The sequence below is a fragment of the Pseudorasbora parva genome, chromosome 8 (genome assembly GCF_024679245.1).
Source record: "Pseudorasbora parva isolate DD20220531a chromosome 8, ASM2467924v1, whole genome shotgun sequence".
In the NCBI taxonomy this organism is placed as follows: Eukaryota; Metazoa; Chordata; class Actinopteri; order Cypriniformes; family Gobionidae; genus Pseudorasbora; species Pseudorasbora parva.
The window spans coordinates 29046362-29072189 of NC_090179.1; the positions used below are offsets into that span (position 1 = coordinate 29046362).

The following is a 25828-nucleotide window of genomic DNA, read 5'->3' on the forward strand; positions in this document are numbered from 1 at the left end:
GAAGCAAAGGTCTGGATCAATCTCACAGATCAGAGATCAGCGGACTCTCTGTCCATCCATCAATACTGCTAACATAAAACCCAGAAGCAAAGAAGCACACAATTTATGAGTGCAATACATCACCAGCATAAGCCAAACGGAGATGGGCTGAAAAATAGAGTAGTGGACACCAGCCGATGGCATGGAAGATTGGCTCATTGATTTGTAATGAATATCCACCAGCTTTCCTTCCTCCCCTCAAGTGCCTTGAAAGCCTTTATTGTGGAGTTACAAATTAATAGGATCCCACTAATGTCCCACAGTCTCTTTACAGGCGTCACCGGCGGCTTTGGTGGGACCCCAGCTGTGCGTCTTGTTGGACAAGGGAAGAAATCTAAATGAAAGGACAGCACAGACTCTGAATAGCAGTATTGAAACAGAAAGTGAGTTTTTCCTGCTATCAAGACTGCTGCAGATGGGGAGGTGGCCATTCGTAACCTGCCCTACTGGAGAGGCGTAATCATTTCAGGACGTGAGCTGCTTGTTCAATAATATACAGTTCGGGTTTAAAAAAAAAAAAAACTGTGGAAGTGGAGATCAAATGAAGTGGAAGCTTGTCAGAATACAGAGGCTGAGCGGGCATGCAGGTGCTTTTGAGCACGGCAGATGTTTAGCGCATCAGACAAGCTCTTGAGTGAGATGAGGAGCAGGAGCGAAAGGGGAAAAGGCATATATACACACACATGGCAAAACGCAAAAGGGCTTCTGAAGCGAACGAACACAACCCGAGAGAAGCAGCGCTGGGGAAAAAAAGCAATTGGGATACACACTTCACAAGGCTGTGGAACCGTCAGCCATGCCTCAGAGACTGTTATGGTAGAGAGAAGGAAAGAGAGAGAGAGCGCGTGTTAAAGCTTTACCATCGCCTCGGCACCTGGAAACTGTCAAAGCCTGATTCACAACTTCTGTCCTAAAGGAGGGGCAGACACACAGGCACAATAACACTCATTTCCATGCGAGCGCTGTGAAAAGGAGAGTTTAAGGAGAGTCTTCATGCACTGAATGGCTCTTGATGAGAGTCTGAGGCACACTGCAATAGGTTAATCACTGGTAATCAAAAAACAGGTGTTGAATATTTGCAGTTCCTGCACATGATCATCAGAACTCGGCTGCGTGTGGTTTAATTAATAGTGATGTCCCTCTCTCGCAAGTTTTTTCCCCCTCCCCCTTCTGTTTATTTTTGCTTTTTTTCTGATTTTTTTTTTTTGAAAGCCATGAAGCACAACTGATTGCATCGGATCACCGAGAGCAAATTGCTTTTCCTCGGCAGAAGAGACAGGCGGAGGTGGGGGTGATGGGGGGGATAGAGGGAGTTTGTCGTTTATCAGCGGCTCAAAACATTTGGGGGCCCTTCAGCTAGGTTTTGGAATGGCAGTAAAGACATATTTTACGTCTAAAGCCCAAACACACTCAAAGGTCACTTTTCAAACAGAGAGGAAATACTGGATATTACACAAACTGAAGTCTCTGAACGTGTTTGCAATATATATTTTCTACGGCTAAAAACAAAATGACTATTGAGTTATTGGCAACGTTCAGGAGCCAAATTACAGATTCGCTCAATCTCCATTCGGCCTGTTAGAGAATTTTCCTTTTAAATTTTCAACCCCCAAAAATGTAAAAGTATTATGATTCCAAAAAGTCTCCCTTACGGTTGATTCAAACTTACAATTTGAACTTCTGTACTAACATTAACCAATAGCATGAGTCTATACAAATATGAATATCAAAATATTATTATTAATTTATACAAAACAAAAATCTGCTGTGAATATCTATCTTTATTTATACACTGCCATTTAAAAAGAAGTCACTAAACAGACTAACTGAAAGTCTCAAAAACTTTATACGTCACAAAAATGATTCCTGGTACATTTAGAATCGGACGTAATCCACAAATGACTCATGACTCAGTGAAAGAGTCAGTTGTGAACACCTCTTAATGAGTCACAAAACTAGTACAAACTGCTTACTAAATATAAATGTTTCTCATATAAAAATGACTCCATGAAATAATTCACCAAACGAATATGATTCAAATCACAAACTAAATGTTACACGAAACTTTTTAACTGACTCTTCAAAAAGAACTGCTTCATAACATAAGGTCACTTTATCACTTTATCAGATTTTTATTGATTCATGATTCAGATCCCGTGTCAAATAGCCAAACTGATGAAATCACGTGACATTGGCGATCCGAATCATGAAACGATTCACTACGTTCGAAACTTTGCTTTGAAATCGGTCCATTACTATATATATCGTTGTTTTAATTTATTTTTGCGCACAAACTAATTTTCGCCGCTTCATGAAATTATTGTAGAGCCAATGTAGTGAGATGGACATTTTAACAACATCTTTAGTGCCTTTTATGGGTCTTGAGAGAGGAAATGACATTGGTGTCAATGAAGGCCTTTCTGATCCATCAGATTTCAACAAAAATATCTTAATTTGTGTTCCGAAGATGAACGGAGGTCTTACAGGTGTCGAACGACATTAGGGTAAGTAATTATTGATAGAATTTTCATTTTTGGGTGAACTAACCCTTTAAACTTTCGCTGTATCCGGTCTGCAAAACTCTGAACCAGTCTTCCCATCTTAAGAATGATTTCAGTGCCGTTCTTTGTTCTTTTCTTAAAGAAAAGCTTAACTCCAAGTTTTCCAGAGTCATGGCCAAAGCTGATATAAAAGACCGCCGTTAGCCAGCTTCTTTGTTTACAAGAAGCCAGCGGAACCTCCGCAACTCTGCCGTCATTATGTTAAGCCCGCCCACCAACTCTATACATGATGTGATTGGCCTGACCAGAGGTTTTTTTCCAGCTCGGATGTCTATGGAGAGTTGCTAGACTACACTCGCAGCACATTAAGATTTGCTGCCTCTAGGGTGCGTCTAGATTTCTAGGCTAGGACATCGCAGCTCATGCACACAATGATATCTCGATAAAAGGGCATTTTAGTCAGTCTGGAGCCCTGTTTTACAGATTTTTCTACATAAACACAAAATGACACCATATTTGATACCTAACATGATATCTAATATAACATTTCAAAATCTATTTAAGTTTAATGTATCTGATTATTTCAGTTTAAATCTGTCCGTCTCATATTACATCTGCCATCTGCGGTTAATCTATGCAAACATAATCTCGCCACCCTTGACATATAACCGTGTGTGTATAATAAAAGCTGGGGGAGGGGGTCCATGAATTCAATCAGCTATGAATAAGACTCTGGATTTATTTAATAAGAGGTTTAATCTATAAAACATGCTCTCGTTGGCAATTTGCACCCATTCATTTTCTGGAGAAGGACAAGACTGAATTAAATTGTAAACCATAATGTGCTTCTTAGAATACCGAACATGATATAAAAAAACGGGACGGGTTGAGTTATGGAAGGGGCAGGACAAGCACATAAAGAACCATTACACCCCATGCTCCTGCCACGGCCAGAGATTAAAACGGGCCGTAAAGACAAACACGCATACAGTGTGGGTTAAAGGACGAGAGAGCCACAGGAAGGTCTCACATTTTTATCAGGGGTAATGGAGAAAACGGCAAAAATGGCCAAAAACATTTTCAAACCTTTTTTATGTCAAGCAAGCACGATGTGTGTCTAAGAGCATTGTTGCATTGCAAAACCGCACGGGAATCATTAGGAAAAGATATAGACTATGGCATATTCAGGTCAAGAGCAAACATAAAGACTAGACTGCAAAAATACGCGCTTTATAATTAGACTCAAGCCTGTCAGACTCCTGAGCTACATTATGCCTTCTTCTCATCCGCATATAGCCCAGTACTATTATAGCACGACGAGTTCAGTAAGGCAATCGCGTTATTTCAATCCCATCTCTACATCTGAACTCCCTACTTTTCCATCTTTACCATCTGGCCTCTGGAAGCCTGACAAAGTCATTGATCATCTCGGTTGCACAGATGTTCAGATGTAGCCGCTACAACAGGACTTCAAATACTCTTTAAGTGGGTTAGTTACAATATGATGGTAAGAGGTCATGTAGCACAGGAAGTATTGTGTGTGCATATCAGTGGCACGTAGCATTTTTCACATGTAAATGAATGTGCCAGTTACATTTAATGTTAACACATTCTCCAGGTTAAATAACTTTACTTGCACTATCAAAAAAAATTAGTTTTTTAATTTACATTTTCAAATTTTCAAATTATTTTTGGATCTTCATAAACACTGCAGGAGATGCAGGTGTCATGATGGACACACACACACACACAAACAATTTAACCTGGGAAAGCTAATTGGCCACTAAAAAACCTTAAAGGTTGCATTTTCAATTCATTTCAAGTTTTGATGTGACAAAGCTGTGATATCTTATTTGTTTTCTTTATAATTAGTCTTCCAATTAACACCTCTATGTCTGAATGTTTATCCATTCAGACCATTGTGCGGCTGTGGAAAACATATGAAAATGAGAGGCTTTATTACTTAAACAGCACTATAGGCCAATCATAGCGCAATTGAGCCAATGCATCCTCTAACGTGGTGTTTCCCCCATTTATTCTTCACCAAACTCGAAGAATATACACCATTAATGTTACATACTGTACACTGCAACTTAAAGGGTTAGTTCACCCAAAAATTTAAATTCAGTCATTAATTACTTAGGTCTTAAAGGTGTCGAACGGCATTAGGCTCTGTTCACCTTCGGGACACAAATGAAGATATTTTTGTTGAAATCCGATGGCTCAGAAAGGCCTTCATTTGACACCAATGTCATTTCCTCTCTTAAGACCCATAAAGGCACTAAAGATGTCGTTACAAAGCCCATCTCACTACAGTGATTCTACAATCATTTTATCAAGCGACGAGAATAGTTTTTGCGTATTGATTCATGATTGCGTGTCAAACTGCCGAAATCACGTGACACTTGCGATCCGAATCATGAATCGATAAACTGATTAATAACTTTTGAAACTTTGTTTTAAAACCGGCCCTTCACTATACAAGTCTTTATTTGTTTTTTTGCACATAAAAACTATTCTCGTTGCTTCATAAAATAATTGTAGAGCCAATGTAGTGAGATGGGCTTTGTAACAACGTCTTTAGTGCCTTTTATGGGTCTTGAGAGAGGAAATGACATTGAAGGCCTGTCTGAGCCATCGGATTTCAACAAAAATATCTTCATGTGTGTTCCGAAGATGAATGGAGGTCTAACGGGTGTTAAACAACATTAGGGTAATTATTAATAATTACTTATTATTGATAGAATTTAAATTTTTGGGTGAACTAACCCTTCAAATCACTGGTGTCGCTGCTGAATAGTGTCACCTTTGCTTATCCACGTTTTGTTTTATGTTTGTACTGTAGATGCTCTTTTAAGGAGGCACTGCCTCACTTGCCTCCTTGGAAGAAATGGCCATGGTGTGTATGTGCCAGTTGTGCTGACAGCAGGAGGCTGGGAACCCTGGCAGCATCCAGATTTCTCCCAGCAGTACTGTCTGCGGAGTGCTGTCCCAACTGACCATTCATCAGCATTACAGGAGTGGCAGGTCTGCCAGTGTGGCCATAGGAGGCCATCCAGCCCGGCGGCCGACTCATTTATCAGGGACGTAATAAAGACTCGGAGAGCAGACGCTCCACCTCATAGCTCCTACCGAACCGAGTGTGTGTGGGGGTCAAGGGGTCAAACTGACAATCACTCCCTCCTCCATCCTTCTTCTCCAGCACTGCCTGGGCCGACACAGGGCACTGATAAATTGCTGATTGAGTGATATTGCTTGATCCTAAAAGACAGGGTGCGAGCCTAATGGCTTATCGGAGCAGGATGAGATGTGTTGGGAGGAAGCGGGGTCGAACCCTCCCCCTGGTGCTTCAGGTAATGGAGTCAGGCTGTGGCACTCACCCACCTCGAGGGCTGATCTCAGCTGGGTTGACTAGTACGGTGTTTAAGACGACCCATCACTGACACTCTTATTCTCTCAGTGGATGTCTGATCTTACACAGTGCCAGAGCACGGACAGTGGCTCAGACGACTGTGTTGCTACTTTGGCTGCTCTGAGACCTTTCGGCACTATAGCAATTCCTCAAATGTGGATTTTAATGCTGCTGTGTTTGCCAAAAAGTGGCTAAATATGGACTGCAACGATGTGAGTTTACATGCTTGATGAATGAGACAAACATTGTAAGACTTGTAAAAATGTTTTTTTTAAAGTTGCAAATAAAAAATATTGTGTGTTTTACAAGAAAATACTATTTCAGTCCTTTTACTTTTTACAATGCTGGGCAACGTAGCCCTCTTTTTAATAATTATATTAGAAATGCACAAATTCAGATACAATACTGGCTGTTATTTGTTTATGTTATTGCCAATAACCAATAAATGGCAGATGTTACAATTCAGTGTTTTGACTAAAACAATGAATAAAATAAACACAAAAAATGTAATCATAATTTTAAATGCTGATGCCTAAAATAGATTTTAGGCATCACACCATTATAATATGTGGTATGAATATTCATCGTTTATGTTTAAAATTTGGATAAAAAGTACAGTTAACATCGTTCAATTCTTAATTCAAGATAATGATAAAATGTAAAAATAAGGGAAATATAAAAGTGAATACATTTTGAATTAAAAAAATAATAATAGCGATAAATAATCAGTATGAATATAGACTTAATCTACCACAATGATGCAAGTTTATGTTTGATGAATGATAAAACCACCACAGTCCTTATATAGCAACGTGTTAACAACTTCAAAAGTCATGTTGGAAGTATGAATTTATTTTGTAGAATAAATATGTGCCTCCCTAATTTTTATCATCATGTCTTTTTTCCATCCTCTGTTCAAATATTTCAAATAAGAGATTTTCGTCAAAGTGTAAATTTGTAAATGAAACCATTCTGCAGCAGTTTCTAAAATGAAGCTCCATTAAAATCTTAACTGCATTACAGAGAAGCAGCTGGTGAAGCTGGTAAAGGTTCCTACACCATCTTTACACCAGCAGCTCTGTCATGACAAACGCACTCTAGCTTTCTGTCCATTGTGCATGCAAATCAACATTCATTGAATTATACATGCCGCTGCATGTCAAAGACTTTGAAAATGTACCATATGCTTAGATGAGCTACGGTATGTATTGTAGAAACTGCTCTACATCACAAATTTAACCACTGCAATCTCATTTTACTCACAATGCCATGAGGGAGCCGTGAGGGTGTCTATACACCAGTGAATCTCATTTAAAAACATTTGTACTTGCTAATGCACCTTTGCTTTGGTCAAAACATCCGTTACATGATTCACAGATTTTTTACACATTAACATTTCCGGTGGGTTTCCTGGTGCGCAGCCACTAAATATGTATTTACATCTGCGTCTATCACAGCAGGACAGCGCAGATCCGAGCAAATTGACCCGCTGACCTTGCGTTTCTTGTATAGCCCATCATCCATTTGTGAGTGGTGGGCCCTGCTTTTAGCCTGCTGTCTGTGCTCAGTGTGGAATGATGGAGCTGTGCATTAGTCAGAGTGCTTTTCAAGGTAAGAGCCATTCAGCGCGTAGCCCTGAAGCCTCATCACACCCGTCCTGAAGGTGACTGAACGCTCATACACTCAATAGCATAAGAGATCAATGTTCCAATCACCAATATATAATCAATACAGCGCGAGACGCAATTAAGACTGGCAAGATGAGTCTGAGACAAGAGACGGGATGAAAAACCTCAGATTCTTTCAATCAGTCTCAACTATGAAGAGCAATTTGCCACCTAAAACTGAAACATATCACATTTGCAAATGAAAGATTGTTCTGGAATGATGAGGAGCTTGTAAGACGATTGCTTTGCAAGCGTCTCCGTCGCAGAAACTGACAGATGAGTAAAAGTGTAAAAGCGCTCTTGAATCGGAAGAACTTCAAGACGGAAATTAAGCATACATTTAAAAACATAACCTGGTTGGCTTGGCACCCAATAAGATTCCTGTTGTTTCTTACATTTTTAAAGATAGAATATTTACACAGAAAATAGATTGCTGCGCATCTCTCAAAAGAATACTGCATGGAGCTGCTCTTGAAAAATAACACAGGATTATCCCTTGTATTGCTCACAGAGCTTTTTACAGTAAGACAAAAAGAGTGAGGGGAATTGTCAGACAAAAGCTAAAAACAACACAGAGCTCTGAGGTAGCGGTGTACAACAGCTTTGAGTGAAAATGAAGTGCAACATGGACTACACTGTGCCTGAAAACGACTGTAGCAGGTTTCAGTGAGCTATGGCATATACAGCAAACTGCAGAGCTACAGCACTTAGTATTATATATTGTGTAAACTTAAATCAGTGTTTAAATGATGAACATGCACTACTCTACAGATGTAACCTTCAATATTAATGCATATGTTGAGACACCAATGTCAAGTGGCAATGTGTGTGTGTGTGTGTGTGTGTGTGTGTGTGTGTGTGTGTGTGTGTGTGTGTGTGTGTGTGTGTGTGTGTGTGTGGGCTGGTAATCCCTACGTTATGGGGACAAAATGTCCCCACAAAGATGGCAATATCCGAAATCCTTTTCCTTGTGGGGACATTTTTTGGTCCCCATGAGGAAAACATCTTATAAATCATAGAGGGATTTTTTTTTTTTTGAGAAAGTAAAAATGCAGAATGTTTTCTGTGATGGGTAGGTTTAGGGGCAGGGGCAATGTAGGGGGAGAGAAAATACAGTTTGTAAAGTATAAAAACCACTATGGAAAGTCCCCATAAAACATGGAAACACTACGTGTGTGTGAGAGAGTTTGTTATAGTGTTATGTCCTCTCATTTAAGTGACAAATACTAGAAATGAAACATGTAACACTCTACAAATGTCACTCACTTATTATACCAATGGTGTGGTGTAAAGAAACATAGGCCTACAGTTTAGAGCTACATAATCTTTTCTCTCTCTCTCTCTCTCTCTCTGAGATTTAAATAAAAGCCTATGTATTGATTTTTACATTAAGTAAAATGCAATTTACAGCGGTTACAGTGAAAAAATAAAGGTGAATTATCATCACTGAAAGTATATTCCATTTCTAAATCAGCGTAAAAGAAAAACAATGTTCCTTAGTCACACAACACTGTGACCCCCAAATTAAAAACCTGTTGAACCTCAAAGTTTTCACCAAGTTGTACATAATCATATTTAATATACCGATGAGAAATATCCAACCAAAGATAAATCTGCCTACCATGCGTACTAACTTTATGTTACATAAAACTAAATGAGAACAAACAGCTATTACACGTGAAAAAAGAAAACGAGAGACTGGAACATTGAGCTCGGGCTGGAATAAAACACACGCAATGTTTTAAATAAAATATTAAATATGAGCGCAAAGCAAATAAAATGTACACTGTCACGCGCTGTGCTGTCCATCCTATGCGTGCTTTATCATAATTACGCCGATTACTTTGTGACTTACGAGTCCATCTGCTCTGCGATGTGTTATTGAGAGAACATATTTCTGCTCGCGTGCAACCAAAGTACTAGTGAAACGTCTTAAATAACCTCCTCGACAAAGATGTTTTCTCAAACCGGAGTTTTTTCCCCTCCGCCAACAAATGTACAATACAGTGAGAAATGGGTCTCGCGCTCACATCATCTACCCGACGGGGTCTGAGGAGCTGCGCGTATCCTCTAACGCTAATCGCGTGGACAGCAGAACAAGTATTTCTAATGTTTAGAATGTGAAAATATGAATTCTTACCTTGCCCTCGTGTCATCCCCACACCAGCAAATACGGCCAGAATCAGAATGACCATGTTTGGTTTGTAATTTCTTGTCGAGTTCATGCTCGCGGCAGTGGGTTCCTTTCACAGAATATGTCCTTGTATTAAAACACTTTCCGATTATTAAAGAGGAGCAGGACACAAACGTTCCGCGAGACCTCCGCCGCACGCGCCGTGAGGAACGAGGTCGCTGCGCGAGACGGGAGCTCTGGTCAGATTTATAATTGTGAACGGAGGAGAGCCAGAGAATGTTCAATTTCTGTCAGCACCTCTCAGACTGAGTCGAGCCGTTTCAGTACCGCGGACAGCTCCTAGCGTCAGCAACTGGAACAACTTCAGGCTTCGCGCAAAGTTTGTACCGTACATAATCTAATAGTGCCCTCAATTAAATGGCTCGAGTATTACCATTTGTATTTCATTCCATCTGCTAACTGAGGCGAAAGGAGGAAGTGGTCGGCTGTGCCCTACAAGATCAAAGTGCTCGGATTAAACTGGTTACTGCCATCTAAAATAGTGTGTGTATGTTTTTGCTCTATTCAGTTAGTCAAATATGTATTTACTAAAATATAAATTTTTATAAAATAAATAAATAAATATTTTTCATTTAAAACATATTTTTGTGTCTGTATTAAAAGTCGTTCTGATACATGTTGTGGGTTGTTGAGTAAAAATTTATGTGTAGAACTTTAGAGATTAAAATTAAGAGGCTTTTTCTATTCCATAAAAGCACAGATCTTTCATAAAATAATATTAATTATTAATGCTTACAAACTTGTGTCTGCAAATTCAAAGTCAGTGTTGCATAGGAAACAATACACGACTACATTCAAAAGTTTAGGGTCGGTACAAAAAAATCCTGAAAATATGCATCACAACAGTTTTCAACATTGACCATAAGAAATGTTTCACCCACCTAGAATATTAGAATGATTTCTAAAGGATCATATGGAGTTGAAGACTGGAGTAATGATGTTAAATATTCAGCTTTGCAATAAGGAATAAAAGGGGTCGTGACATGGGAAACAAAATTTGCCTTGATCTTTTAACATATAAGAGCTCTTTGTACCATTAAAACATCCTCTTCATTATACATAAAGCATTTTTTTAATCAAGCTCCAAAAACAGCTGGTTTAGATTGTGGGATTTATGATACGACACAGGCAAATACATTTGCATATGCCTGCCTCCAGGGGAAGACATCAACGAATAGTTTAAAATCATCACACCAGAGGCCCGCCCACTTATGTTCAGTCGCGTAATGGCAGACAATTGCCAACACTTTCACTATTCAACCCCCGAGCGCCCAGGAAAAAAAGGAAGATATTCTCAATTAATTGTATCCAATACACACTTACATATAATTTATAGAGAGTAAATTTAAAATCAAATGCGTATTTGACGTGTTGTCCGAGGGAAGGGCTTCGAGCTCGGATTTTGGTCGTACTACACATCGTTTTACCATTACATTTAGCATTACAACATGCAAATAACTTTTGTTTAATTAATTCATCAAGCACACCATCGCACGGAAGAAAGACAGAACTCTTGAAAAACGAACACCAAGTATAATTAATTATTGAGTAATGCTAAAATATTTTATGGGGCTTTTTTTTTTTGTGCACGTGTCGCCGTGTTTAGCTCATTTAGTGTGGGCACACACAGGCAGAAACAAATCGGAAGCTATGACTGACAATATCTACACTGGATGCAGTACACAGATTCCCGCGCACTTTCTGATGTACTCCACATGCTGGAGTCTGCCGACAAGAGGGCAACTGGAAGAGTAAATGAAAGCGCACTGACGCGTCCTGTTTAAACAGCTCGTTTGCTCATTTCTGCCGAGACTTCAAAAGGATACCAGCGTCAGGAAGAAGTGAATGGTTTAGCATAATGCTTTGTCTGTAAATTACAGTTTTGCATGGATAATGTTTTAAACCACTTACGTGATATAGCCTAGCGAGTGGGTGCTGATATTGTTTCCTATGCAATGACTTTAGCCAATCATAACAGCAGCCATTTACTGTCATGCCTTAAAAGAACACCCCCTTAAAAACAAATGATTTCAGACAGAGGGTCAGAATGAATTAGCAATTAGATTTTTTTCTTAAATCAAATTTACGGTCTCATGGAAATGTGTAATAAACTTTCTATAATAGTACACTGATGTCTTTGTTGAATATTTTTCATAAAATTCAAATCTCGGCAGCAACATGTCTTGCAGGTCATGGGGGTTGAATAATTCAGATTGCAACTGTATATATTTATGCAAATAAAAACTTTATTAGGTACATATTATTAGGTAAATAATAATAAAAAACTGGGGGGGGGGGGGTTCTTTCAAACTCCCTCTGCACACAATTGGATAGCACTACAACCAACCAGAGCAACGAAGGTGAAGCAGTTGATAGATTAAACTTTCGCCGTATCCGGTCGGCAAAACTCTGAAGTCATTCTTAGAAAGGGAAAATGTATTCTGTGCCATTCTTTGTTCTTTTCTCAGAGAAAAGCTTAACTTCAAGTCTTCCAGAGTCGCGGTCAAAGCTGATTCGAAAGACCGCCGTTCGCCAGGTTCTGTGTTTACTAGAAGCACGCAAGCGCAACTCGGCCGTCATTATGTTAAGCCCCGCCCACCGACTCTATACACGATGTGATTGGCCCGACCAGAGTTTGGCTTTTACAGCTCGGAAGTGTATTGAGAGTTGCTAGACTACACTTGCGGCAGATTAGATTTGCTGCCGCTAGGGTGTGTCTAGATTTCTAAGCTAATAAAAAACATGTCATGGCCATTTTAAAATATTTTTAAATAGAACACATTGATTTTACATTGTAATATTTTACAATATTACTTTATTTTGGGTTGAATAAATGTAGCCTTTGTGAAAATCCTACCAACTCCAAATGGTACAAAAAAAATCTGAAATGGTACAAAAAAAATCTGAAATGGTAGTGTACATCCCATACTTAAACCTTCTAATTAAAAGGCAACTTTACCTCTGGTCAAAATGCTTAATTCCATAATTCACCCTTATTTTTTGAAGACTCAAAAATCCAGTTATTTTGACCTTTTTATGAAAAGTCCTTTTTTTTCAGGTCAAACTTGGATGTTCTTGGATGTTCATGGCTCAGAAAGTAATATTTATATTTTAGCCTTGAAATTTATTTAAAAACAACAATTACTGAAAGTATAAGAAAGGTATTTTAGTACATTTTACATTACGGTTACACAGCTTGTTATACCTGTCTCCGCAATAACTTGCCAATTACAGCAATATCACAGCTATTTGCAACAGCGACACTGTTAAGACTTTTTTGTTTTGCTGCACTCTTTCCCGTTGGAGTGGGTCATTCTGGGGAATAAAAACATCTAATTATAAGCAAACTGCCTCCATTTATAGTGATAATTTACAGGAATCTAGAGTGGAAAATGGAAAAATGAAAATCTGAAAACAAGCCTATCCTAAAAATTACCCATACAATGACCTGCTCATCAGTTCCCAGTATTTGCAGTCCGCAAAGAACTAAATGGTAAGGAAAAGAGCAACACTCATGAAATATACATGAGGTGAGACAGAGGACTTTGTGGCAATAATATAGAAATGTTAAGTGATGCTGCAGAGCGAAGAGTTATGAACGTTAACCACCAAATGTTAATGCAGTACTCATCTGCCGGCCAATATTGGAATTATAGGAAGCCATCATCACCTTTTCATTTCATTGTATTTCCCTCGGAGCACACTCATGTTTATGTGGAAATGTTCTCTGTCTGTCTATGTAATAATTACTATTCCAAGCTCAGTGGCGAGACGGAAACTGGTAATTATGATTGCACACTGCAAAAGTAAGAATGCTGAAATTACAACCTGTTTAGACAAACTTAACAAGGAGAAAATGACTGATTTCTTGATTGGCGCTTTGCAGCCTTAACCAGCTCCACTGTATGCTGTCTGTTTGAATGCATATGTTTCACAAGAATGGGGTTATTCCCCTGAAGCTTGACTGGGCCAGGGTTCACTGAAGCATTAAGGTTGCCTGTGCCTACCAGTCAGTATCCTGAGGTTAAATCTCTCTGGTGTCAGTGCTTAAAGGATTATAACTGCCAAAAAATTTTATTCTGTCATTATTTAATCACCCTTATTTAATTCCAAACCTGTATGACTTTCAATCATCTGTGGAACACAAATGAAGATATTTAGAAAAATGTTTTGTTTGTTTTGACTCATTTCATGTATACAAAACAGAAAGAAGAAAAAAAAAAAACAATTTTCAAAATATCTTATTTTGTGTTCCATAGAAGTCATATAGGTTTTGAATGACAAGACATCAACTTGGGTGACCTATCCCATTAAATCAACAATCAGTAAAAACTACAAATAAAAGCTGAATCTGAAAAATCGCATAGTCTCTGAGTAGGTACTACAAGGACAAAAAAATTTAATTAAATTAATACATTTACATGTACATGAACTTTAATGACATCCCATTCTTAATCCGTAGGGTTTAATATGGAGTTGGCCCACCCTTTGCAACTATAACAGCTTCAACTCTTCTGGGAAGGCTTTCCACAAGGTTTAGTTGTGTGTTTATGGGAATTCTTGACCATTCTTCTAGAAGCGCATTTGTAAGGTCAGGCACTGATGTAGGATGAGAAGGACTGGTTAACAGTCTCCTCTCTAATTCTAAGGTGTTCTGTCACGTTGAGGTCAGGACTCTGTGCAGGCCAGTCAAGTTCCTCCACTCCAAACTCACTCGGCCAAGCCCAACCCCTGAAAAACAACCCCACACCATAATCCTCCCTCCACCAAACTGTACACTTGTCACAATGCAGTCAGGCAAATACCGTTCGGCTGGAAACCGCCAAACCCAGACTCATCCATCGGATTGCCAGACAGAGAAGCGTGATATGTCACTAGTATTCATGCTATAGAGTCCAGTGGTGGCGTGCTTCACACCACTGCATCTGACGCTTTGCATTGCACTTGGTAATGTAAAGCTTGGATGCAGCTGCTCAGCCATGGAAACCCATTCCTCTCTACGCACTGTTCTTGAGCTAATCTGAAGGCCACATAAAGTTTGGAGGTCTGTAGCTATTGTCTCTGCAGAAAGTTGGTGACTTCTGCACCTCAGCATGCGCTGACCGCGCTCTGATTGCTGAGTTGCTGTGGTTTCCAATTGTTTCTACTTTGTTAATACCACTACAGATGACCGTGGAATATTTAGTAGTGAGAAAATTATAGTAATGACTTATTGCTCAGGTAGCAACCAATCAAAGTTCCACGCTTGAATTCACTGAGCTCCTGAGAGTGACCCATTCTTTCACAAATGTTTGTAGAAGCATTCTGCATAGGGGCTTGATTTTATACATATGTGGCCATGGAAGTGATTGGAACACCTGAATTCAATGATTTGGAGGAGTGTCCCAATACTTTTGTAATATAGTGTGTGTGTAGTTAAATTCAGATGTTCAACATCCGCCTTTGTAATTACTTATGATGACAGTTGTGTCACTTCACCAGAGATGGTCTTATGCTGCGTTAAATCCATGTTGTAATTACTGTAATTACGAGATGACAAACTGTGACGTTCTGTGCTGTTCATGTCTTGGGTCTCAGTTTTTTTTTTTCTTAGTGTAAAGATTTAAACAAAAAAATCTAAAGAACCTTTCTCCACTATAAACAACATTTTGTGGAATGGAAAGGTTTCATGGATGTTAAACCATAGATGCAATAAAACTTTTTACTAAATTACTAAAATATTACCCAAAAAAATGTTTGTGAGCAACAGCAAATCTGAAAAAAAAATTATGTATATACTGCCATATGCTTCCATTTTATGTCAGGTTGACAAGAGAAAAATGAGCATGTAAAATACTCCCCATAAAAGGTATATATGTGCACTTTTATCATATTGAGGACATTGTAAAGGATAATTCCGCTGTGAGTTGGGCAAGACTTCCACGTTCAGGAAAAAGGTGGATAGATGGACTTGAATCTCTAAATTAATGTAGAAACAACATAAAGACAGCAGTATTTTTAAATATTTGTTTAATGGTAAATAAATGGTAAATGGACTGCATTTATATAGCGCTTTTAACAGACCCTATGGCCATCCAAAGCGCTTTACATCTTGCCTCACATTAACCCACTCACTCTCTCATTCATACACCGACGGCGATGTCAGCCATGTAAGGCACCATCCAGCTCGTCGGGAGCAGCTGGGGTTCAGTGTCTTGCTCATGGACACTTCGACACTTGGTCAGGTGGAACCGGGGATCGAACCACCAACCTTCCGGTTTGTAGACAATCTACATGAACCACTGAGCCACTGCCGCCCCAATGGCTAATTTTTAGTTTACTGTAGCACGGGAAATGTATCTGAAGCACATCCTTTTTTCACACAACTCTTTACGTTCATTTAAGTCTTAATTTAACTCCATTTAAGACTCAATAAATATCAACTTATAAGTGGTTTTCATTTTTCAGCACATACCCCAAAAACTTCCCATAGCAAATCATATAAATAAAACACTACATTAATCTTTTATATGAATAAAACTTGCAAAAAAATCTTACTGCTCCAATTTATCTTGCAGTTCTGACAGAATTATTTAGATATTATCTTAGGTCTTATGTGTATGGTAAATTCTTGTGTCATGGTGATTCATATGTTATTATAGTATGTCTTTTTAATATCTTTCAGTAATGTTCATTAACTGTGCATCAGTTCTATAGAGTTTCGTTGTATCTGAACATTCCTGCTACAAGACCTTGACCAAAAATGTACACACCTCTCGATGGATCAATTTTTGGTCAAGATCTTCTATTGACAATGCAAGAGTCAAGCACTCTGAAAAGTATTCTCCAGCACATCTCAAAGACTTTCAATGATTTTAAGATCTGGGCTCAAGAGGTGCCAATTCATGTGTGAAAATGATCCTTCATGTTCACTCCTAACCATTCTTTCAGAGTTTAAACCTGATGAATCTTGACATTGTCATCCTGCAACGGATATGGCTCTGCACCTGGGTTCTGGGTTCCATCATGAAAACCACTGTATTTAAAAGCTAGGTTTATTAATTCATATTTTAGTATCTTGCTAAAATATTGCCAGAAATCATGGGCAAAAACATTTTACATTCATCTGAATTAACTCAGAAGTCAAACACACCCACACTAATCTCCACTTTGGACAATAATGCATGCAAATTAAATATTAAGGTCATCAAAGGGAAGCAATTCTGCGCCCTCACACGCAGCTGGAAGACGAGAAGGAGGTCATACTTTATGGGCTCTGGATCGCTTCAGGGGAGAATAACAACAGTCTGGAGGTTTATATTTAGTCGTAACTGATGAATGGGGTTTTATGTCCATGGTAGTGTCTGTGAGCTTTATTAGGATAGAAAGTTACTCATCAAATGTGCAAACTAATGTGGGCAGCCTGTGATTTATTTAACACAAGCTCGAGGTTACTCAGAAGTAATTGTCTTCGCCTGCTGTTTGCAAGAAGCTAATGGCAAGAAACAGTTCAGACGTTGTCCGTATTTCAGGACTTAAAGGGTTAGTTCACTCAAAAATTAAAATCTATCAATAATTACTTACCCTAATGTCATTCGACACCCGTAAGACACAAATAAAGATATTTTTGATGAAATCCGATGGCTCAGAAAGGCTGACACCAATGTCATTTCCTCTTTCAAGACCCATAAAAGGCACTAAAGACGTCGTTACAAAGCCCATCTTACTACAGTGATTCTACAATCATTTTATGAAGCGGTGAGAATAGTTTGTGCGCAAAAAACTAAATAACGACTTATATAGTGATGGGCCGAATTCAAAACAATGATTCGAACGGTTATGAATCCGCGTTTGTTTTCAAACCTCAAATAAAGATTCAAACGGTCATGAATCAGCGTATTGATTCATGATTCGGATCGCCAATGTCACGTGATTTCAGCAGTTTGGCAGTTTAACACGCGATCCAAATCATGAATCAATATGCTGATTCATGACCGTTTGAATCTTTATTTGTGGTTTGAAAACAAACGCGGAAGAGAAGACAATGCTGAATAAAGTCGTAGTTTTTGTTATTTTTGGACCAAAATGTATTTTTGATGCTTCAATAGATTCTAATTAACCAACTGATGTCAGACATGGACTACTCGGATGATGTTTTTATTCCCTTTCTGGACATGGACAGTATAGTGTGCATACACTTAGATACGCTGTCGGACTAAATATAAAATATCTTAAACTGTGTTCTGAAGATGAACGAAGAGTCTTACGGGTGTGGAATGACATCAGGGTAAGTAATTAATGAGAGAATTTTCATTTTTGAGTGAACTAACCCGTTAAGTCATAGCACTACAGAGAAAATACTCTCAGACGTAAAAGTGTATCAGCGTCATTGATGGTACAATAACTTGGAAACTTTGTAATTTAGTTTTAATAGCTGGATCACTTGTTTCATGCTACAAAACAATACATCTCCCCTTCTAAAAGAATGTGCTTGCTTTTTGAGATTATAGCTAAACAAATTGGAGAGTTCAGGGTTTAAACGAGTTTAATAAGAGTCTTTTCTACACCGCTGAGCCAACCCAGATAGGATGTGGGCCTCATTTCCTGCATGCTCATCACCTGCCAATCACCCTGTCGTTCAGGGCCAAGCTCTGAAGTCTGAACACTGCTCAAACACCTCCCACTGTTTCCAAAGGAGATGAGCCAATGCAAAAAGAATGAGAGACACTTGACGATTCCTTTTTTGTCTGAACTGTAAATATCTAAAATACTGGATTAAAAAATATATATATTACAAAAGATCACTTTATTTAGAGATTAACTCTAGAGCTACTCTGGCATAGATAGTGTATCTAGTTTCGTTCCTGTTCAACAAAGCTTGGCCCGACATGCCGCAAAAACAAAACCACAATCATCTTTTTATCATCCGGGCTGAGAAAGGCAATAATGTACTTTCTACTTCAATCGTAATGAAATCTGTGTTTCTGATCTCACCACAATAATTGAGAACAGGATCTTGAACTGTCAATGCTCTACAGTTCTATGCAATCCCAGCTTCGTTCTCAGCGCAATCAACTCTCATCAAGCCTGACCACCAGATCTTTCTGTCTAAAGTCACTGAGCTATTTAAATTATTTAAAATGCATGTCTTCAAACTCTTTCAGTTCATTTCATGCAAAAAGCAGATATTTCTCTTCTCAATTTTTGTAGGACATGGTGTACCATAAACTGAGTCGATAGCAAGCTTTTTTTTTGATGAGGTAATTCTTCCCGCACAAGCCATCTGGCAAAGCTACAAAACCAAATACAAATAACAACCTTGCGATTCAAGACCTTGTTTTGAGCATTATGATACACAGTGTGAGTCTTTGAATATTTGTTCTTTCTTTATGCCATGAGACAATGGCCTCTCTCGTTGTTTATGAGACACAAGCCTGCATGCATCTGCATTCTGTAAACTACTTTTATTGTCTTGTGGATCCTGAGGCTGATGGAATGACTCGCATTCAAAACATATGGAAATAATAATTCCAGTGGCTACTATCTAAATATACTGGATAAATAAAATGTCATTTTGTTTTGAGCCAGGATTAAAATGACAGAGAGACTTAAAAAATATAAAGTACAATTTTTAATTAAAAACATGAATTATAAGTCACTGTATAAATCTTTTTTTTTAATACAATCTCTTTATGATATAAATACATCTTACATAATAGCGAATGAATCTGAGAAACTCAAATTACACATACACAAAGTTTAATATCAGTAAGATTTTAAAATGATGCATTAAATTATCAATTACAAAAAATATATATTTAATATACAGAAACTTCTAGGTTGGCTCTGCCCTCCTAACTACTTCTGCCAAGTGGCAACCTCCCGCGATCTCTCTTGAACCCAATATGGGAGTAATGTAAACTGCAATTCATCGACTGGCCACTAGGGACAGGCTCCAGAAGAGAGGAGAATCTCATTGAGTCCCATGTTAATATTCCCAACTTTACAGCAGAAAAAAACATGTTTACAGCCTGGTACAAATTGTGGTTTTTGCCTAAACGGCTACTTTTGACCTTAATGACAACTGTGAGGGGTGAATTTTTTTATAACTCATTTGTTTACGTTTTATAAAGCTTTAAAGTTCTGCATAATTAAGGCTGTGGTTACCTTGAGTGACAGGTGGATAGCCATTTATCCGCCATCTATAGTCATTGCGTCACCTAAGCTCCGCCCACGTCCTGCCTTTTTGCCCATTTTTTGTTATCCGGGACGCACGATGACTCGCTCACAAGATGGCAACGCCCAGCTCGACCCTACTTTAAGCTTCAGAACGGTTTATCACAACCCTATGGGTGGCGCACGGACACTACGTCCATATTTTTTTACAGTCTATGACTTCTGCTCAATTTTCTGAAAAGTTTTATGTGTTTTGGCTGTTAATTTATACAACAAGGGCATTTTGGGTGCCTGAAAGTGCAAACTGGTTTTAAAGTGCAAGGTTTTTAAAATTATAGCATTATCGTCTCTGTGTTCAGTCTATACACTTAGGGCTGCACGTTTTCAAGTTTTTCATTAACCGTTAACCGAGGCCCTTAGCAGTTAATACTCGGTTAACCATAGTGTGCGTCAGGGTTATTTTTAGTTTATTAATTTGACGACCACCATCTCCGTAGTGAACGCGCCTATAGAGAGAAATGCACATCATGGATTACATAATCAGAGAGTAGCCTATTTCTTTTCATTTTAAATTGTTAAAAGACATTTCAAGTTTCTTAAGATCTATTTCATGTCTGCGAGGCGTACGCTGAGTTTCGTTAAATCAGGATGAGATGCGCGCTCCAGTTCACGAGCAATGCAAGTGGCCGCGAGGTGAGGGCGCCTGCATGATTAGGGCATTAGTAAAATATGCAGCCGAGAATGATTCACACAGACTCAGCGTTTGACTCGCGCGGCTGAGCCTCTCCCGGCAGAGAGTTCAAGCATCTGTGGACTCGTCCCTTCAGCTCTGGCCATCTTGCTTTCAGTCCGCGATTAGCTTTTTTGTTTTCTTCATTACAGTTAAAGTAACGTCTGCTTTTCTCTAGTCATTCACAAGTTTCTCACTTAAAACTTTCTTTCTTCTGCTCCGTTATGCACAGCGCGCGCGGCTCCTGCTCTGCTTCTGCCCTAATGCGACTTATAGTCCAGTGCGACGTTTGTTATTTTCCTCTTCATGACGCATATTTTGACTGATGCGACTCATACTCCGGAGCAACTTATAGCCTGAAAAATGCGGTAAGCACTGCATTGCAATACTTGCATTTTGCCCCGTCACTCTCATTTTTAAAGTGCTCCCACGCTTTCTTTGCCCGCTTAGAAAGCTGGTCATGACTTCTTCTTGTGGATATTACAAATGTCTGGCAGCGCTCTTGCGGTCTCTAGGGGTGCAAACATATATTACAACTAAATTCAAAGCACGTCATTGACGCCACTTAACCGAGTAAAATGTTTCACTCGGTTACGCAATTTTTAACGGTTAATCGGTCAATCGGTTAACCATGGACCCCCCTAAAAAAAATATTTAGAAAAAAAGTTACCTGGTTGCCTTAAAATTTTGAGTTAATTGAAATTAAAATTTTGAGTTAATACAATGAACATTTTTAGAGATTCGACAACCTTTATTAAAATATTATTTAAAGATTTTGTAAGCATATTGGGTAATTGTGTGTGTTTTATTTCTGATGACGCAGCCAAATTGTGCTATTTTCATGATTTATGAAAATAGATATGTTCATGTTCATGAAAATAGTTTATGTTCAGATACAATAATATTTTGAGTTTCTATTTATTAAACAAATTTCCTTCATTGCATCAACTCAAATTTTTTATTTCAATAAACTCAAAATTAAGGCAACCAGGTTACTTACTTTTTTAAGTTAAACCAACAAAAAATTTTTTACAGTGTAGGCGTGTAGTTTTTCTTTAAAAAGTGACACTGCCAACAACTGGTCTGGCATGTATAATACAGTGGTTTTTAGTACACCGTTGTACGCATAAACATACCCTAAGAGACTTCTTTCAAAAATATAATTTCTTTCCAACCTCAAACATTTGAAAGAAAGTGCACACTATAGGACATAAAAGTCCTCAGTGTAGTACATGTATAAGTGCTCAGCAGCACATCTAAACAACCTCATCATCCTTAAGTTGCATCCTGTGCTCTCCGCTAGTTCCCGTAGTGCTCTGTCGCAGTGAGTGGCCATGTCAACAGTACAGACTGAAGCTTGACCAGTCACCACAGCTTAGACACTCAGTGGAGCCTTGGTTTGCGCTACAAAGAACCCACAGACCCAGCGGCCATTCAGCCCCACTGGGCAGGGATCTATCAAGCAGTCCACCTGCATGCTTGGTCTCACACATAAATGCAAGGGCAAGCATAAAGCATTTAGCTTGAGGGGAAATGAAAGCCTTGCACCATGGTGACATCTGTCTTAAAGAAAAATTGTCGCAAGTGGCATTTTTGTGTGTTACTGAGCACTTAAAAAAAAATACATAAAAAAAAAGACCCACAAAATACAGCGAGTAGGAAATTAAATGGAGGGGGGGGGGGAATCACTGAACCTGTAACTTCAAAGCACAAACGCATGTGTTTTACAGAGGTCCTATACTTCAGTATAGTCATTCCTAAACTTGCTTCGCCAAGTAGAAACAGACTATCATGCTTCAGAAAATCCCTTTATCTGTCTTAGAACTCAAAAGCTTCACAAAAAGATCTGCCACTTTAAGCCTGCCTAAAACAACATTACGCAGATTGTTTTTGTTGTTGAGATTTTAGTGTGTGAATATTTGAGAGTAATGAATTCATGAATTAATAAAATCCCTGGGGCTGCAATAAGAGCGTAGAAGAGAAAACAAACCGCGCATGATTGTATTTCTCAACCCATCAGACTCTGGCCTACAGTATTGAACTGTCAGAAGACTACATTTTGCTTTTCCTCTATATTTTTTAGTCCCGCCCTATTTATTCAAGCAATACATCTGTGAGTGAGTAGATAGTGACCCTAAGCTCCTTAAACTGCAGCCGGCAATGCAGCAAAACATATAAACCTCGCATCAAAAGTTAAAGGGCAACACTCAGCAGAACAGATAGGAGTGCAGTAGGGCGAAGAGACCAGACACGCTCTTTCACTGCTCAACCGATGTTGTGGTCATATTCGACAGAAGACAGAGCTTCGGACTGCCCCCGAAGAGTAGCCTCTGGCTCCTGGGGTCAGTGGGACCTAAATTGCCTTTATTATCTGAAAAGACTATAAGATGAAGCTGACAATATAAATCAGCAGTACAGGAGATATCGATGTAAACTATTAGACTAAAAAGTAAAAACAACAACATGCCAAACTAGACACAAGACAAACATTTGCTAATTAATATCACAAATGTCCAAGCACAATAGTCTAACCAACTGAAAGAAGCCGTGCCGTAAGCTGAAATGAAATATCATTCAGCAGTTAAGAAAAAATGTTTGGGTTAAGATTTTTGTTAATGTTTCTGAAAGAAGTCTCTTCTGCTCACTAAAGGGGGTCGCACACCGGACGCGGAGCTCGGCGGCGCTCGGCGGCGCGCCACGTCTTTAAAATTCGAACACATTGTTTTCAATGAGTGTACGCACACCGGTGGCGGCATTCGGCGCCTGTCCGCGGCGACTCAGGAAGTTGTTCTAAATCCTGCCGCGCCACAGAGCGCCATTTCAAGGCTTTATATTAAACGTATATTATCGTTAAGGTATACTGATTTAAACCTTTGCTACAAGACACATTTGTTTTACATTATGAGTTCAACAGCTTGAATAAAGTCTAAACATATTTTGGGGAAATGTATAATAAACGTAGCCTTTTAAAATGTGCGCGTCTGGTGTGCGATACCTGAGACGCTGCGTGGCGCGCCGCCGAGCGCCGCCGAGCTCCGCGTCCGGTGTGCGACCCCCTTCAGGCTGTATTTATTATATCAAACATACAGTAAATGTAATATGAAATATTTAGGTTATTTCTGAATATGTTACTTATGTTTTAAAATTATATATATTTCTATGATGGTAAAGCTGATTTTTCAGCATCATGGCTTCAGTTTTCAGTGTCACATGATCCTCTGAATCATTCTGATATGCTGAAACACTATTATTATTATCAATGTTGAAAAGTGCTAGATATTTTCCTTTCTTTCTTTCTTTCTTTCTTTCTTTCTTTCTGAAACCATGATGCACTACCATTTAAAGGTTATGGGTAAATAATATGTACTATACAAAATAATATTACAATATTATATAATATTAATAATTATTCCTCAAGGAGTTTATATTGTTACAAAATATTTCTATTTCAAATAATTGCTGTTCCTTTTACCTTTCTATTCATCAAAGAAGCCAGGCAAAAATGTATCATGGTTCCACAAAAGTATTACGCATGCAAAAATGGTTTTCAACGTTGATAAAATAAATTAACAATTGAGCACAAAAAACAATTGATAATAATAATAATTGAGAACAAATTCAACATTTTACTATGATTTCTGAAGGATCATGCATCAAGAAATACCTTGTATATATGTATGTACAGTACAGGCCAAACGTTTGGACACATTACTATTTGTAATGTTTTTGAAAGAAGTTTCTTCTGCTCATCAAGCCTGCTTTTATTTGATCAAAAATGTAAATACACTGTAAAAAAATATTTAGAAAAAAAGTTACCTGGTTGCCTTAAAATTTTGAGTTCATTAAAATTTTGAGTTAATACAATGAACATTCTTTGAGATTTGACAACCTTTATTAAAATATTATTAAAAGATTTTTTTTAAGCATATTGGATAAATGTGTGTTTTATTTCTGATGACGCAGTGAAACATGCCAAATAGTGCTATTTTCATGATTTATTAAAATTTATGTTTTTCAGATATAAAAATATTGAGTTTCTATTTATTAAACAATTTTCCTTCATTGTATCAACTCAAATCTTTAATTTCAATGAACTCAAATTTTTAAGGCAACCAGGTTACTTACTTTTTTAAGTTAAACCAAAGCTGAATTTTCAGGATCATTACTCCAGTGTCACATGTGACATCCAGTCTATCACATGATCCTTCAGAAATCATTCTAATATTCTGATTTATTATCAGTGTTGCAAACAGTTCTGCTGCCTAATATATTTGATGAATAAAAGGTTCAAAAGAACTGCATTTATTCAAAATAAAAACATTTTTAGATAATATAAATTTCCTTTACTATCAATTTTTATCAATTTAACACATCCTTGCTGAATAAAATTATTGATTTATTTTTTTTTAAAAATACTGACCCCAAATTACTGACCAGTAGTGTATATTGTTGTTACAAAATATTTATTTATTTATTTTACTTTTTATTCATCAAAGTATTATTAAAAAAAAGTATCACAGGTTATGAAAAAATATTAAGCAGCAGAACTGTTTCGAACTTTGAAAATTAATCATCATATTAGAATGATTTCTGAAGGATGACGTGACACTGAAGACTGGAGGAATGATACTGAAAATTCAGCTTTGCATCACAGAAATAAATGATCATGTAAAGTATAATAAATTGAAAACCAATTATTTAAAATTTTAATAATATATCACAATATAAATAAAAAAAATCTGTATTTTTGATCAAATAAATGCAGGCTTGATGAGCAGAAGAAACTTCTTTCAAAAACATTACAAATAGTAATGTGTCCAAACTTTTAGCCTGTACTGTATGTATGTATGCATGAACAGTGTGTGTGTATATATACACACTCACCTAAAGGATTATTAGGAACACCATCCTAATACTGTGTTTGACCCCCTTTGGCCTTCAGAACTGCCTTAATCAGGGGTGTAGCCATCTTTTCAGAAGTGAGGGGGACAGAAAAGTCATCGTAAGACCTTTTTTTTTTTGACCGATATAATTTATCGCATCTCTTGCTTTTAATTCAGTTATACATCAAATACACTGCTGAACAATAACTGCTAATATCTATAATTTTTTTCTACTACATTTTATGCC

At 38.0% G+C, this 25828-nt stretch overlaps 1 protein-coding gene across 2 annotated transcripts in view; it reads right to left on the reverse strand.

Annotated features, from left to right (window-relative positions):
- sez6b (seizure related 6 homolog b) overlaps nt 1–25828 on the reverse strand; it is a 244640-nt gene that overhangs the window by 207166 nt on the left and 11646 nt on the right. The window contains exon 1 of one of the 2 annotated variants that reach the window (XM_067450670.1): nt 9760–10142. The exons of the other annotated variant lie outside the window; for it this stretch is intronic. Coding sequence (XP_067306771.1) covers nt 9760–9844 — 85 coding nt within the window. The 5' untranslated portion in view covers nt 9845–10142. Of the gene's footprint in view, nt 1–9759; nt 10143–25828 lie in introns of those variants that run through there. 2 annotated transcript variants of the gene reach the window in all.